Genomic DNA, 1221 nt, shown 5'->3' with positions numbered 1-1221 from the left:
GCAAAATTCAATTTATGTGTACTACACCATAGCAAATTTTTCCACCCCGTCTCACCACGGAGAAAAAAGTTACCGATTGGCACAGGCCCTTAGAACGAATTGAAGCATCACAAAAACATGATAAGTATTGCGAACCGCGATGTAGACTTCAAAATTTCTAAAGCGCTGTTTATACTTGCATTTTACTGCAGCGCACAACATGAGTACTGCCACATATGGAATCTGTTTAAAGAGCTTTGCATACAAGCGATTATCCGATGCAGATCATGACCGGGCATGACAGCGAAGTCTGGACAATTTAGATTTTTCGCTATGTGACATTTTCCAAGAGTGGCTCCGCACGTATTGCTCTCATTAGTCTGTTCCAGTACCCATAAGAAATCCTGCAGAACTGGAACAGACTAACTGATTACACTGAACAGCTGATTCTTGGAGTCTATGCGTTCCATGCCGAGTATAATTACACCACAGCTTCACATGCGCTGCTTCTTTATGCCCCGCACTTGCAATGTAAGAATAACCACGCTTAAATATTTTGCGATCCGCATCACGATCCATCAATATTGCATGCTAACACCTCAATAAATACTTATCGTGTGATAGGGCCCATAGAAAAGTAAAGAAACAAAGCTATTATTAACAGCTGGCCGCTGAACTTGGCATTTTGTGGGTTTTTGCTGAAATTTTATTCAACAATTTGAAAATCTATAATTTCCTGAGAAAATGAATATAACAAATACAGAGGAATATTCGGTAATCCATTACTTATAAATAATAAATGGTATTTTGTGTATACATACATGACCTTTGTCTTTTACCTATAGAATCCGGAGAAGAAATCGCTTGACAAGCTTGTATTTCGGATATCGGCTGAAGATGGATTACCACCTCAAACAATTCCTGCTTTAGTAATACCATACCAATATTTTAAATTGCTTTATGATAAATTCCTTCCAAATTTCACATATTTCTAGCACAAACACTGGGCACGACGGGTAAATTTTTGTACATATGTAGGACTAATGACACAATATGGTCGCGTTAAAAGTGGCGTTGAACTAGAGGAATGGCAGTACAATGCAAACCTATTTTCCAAAGATATGAATTTCTTGCTAAATTGCCACCATCATGAGTAAGTGAAATATGATTTCTAGTTAAGGTTAAATAAATTAGCTGGTTTTCAGATTTTGGTCATATATGGTTTTTCAAAAGACGGCATTA

At 37.3% G+C, this 1221-nt stretch overlaps 1 protein-coding gene across 1 annotated transcript; it reads left to right on the top strand.

The window, feature by feature from the left end:
- Nucleotides 1-638: 638 nt before the first annotated feature.
- Nucleotides 639-1215, top strand: LOC108355395 (uncharacterized; the record flags this gene model as incomplete). Its single annotated transcript, XM_017606555.1, has 4 exons — nt 639-753; nt 825-908; nt 975-1132; nt 1185-1215. Coding segments are annotated over exons 1-4 (303 nt in total), but the record flags the coding sequence as incomplete, so codon positions are not given.
- Between the last annotated feature and the right edge of the window lie 6 nt (nt 1216-1221).

Source organism: Rhagoletis zephyria, unplaced genomic scaffold, assembly GCF_001687245.7.
Source record: "Rhagoletis zephyria isolate East Lansing unplaced genomic scaffold, Rhagoletis_zephyria_1.1 Rzeph_scaffold_45309, whole genome shotgun sequence".
Classification (NCBI taxonomy): Eukaryota; Metazoa; Arthropoda; class Insecta; order Diptera; family Tephritidae; genus Rhagoletis; species Rhagoletis zephyria.
Note: the sequence above shows the minus strand (reverse complement) of the source record. Positions and strands in the feature narration are given on the sequence as shown.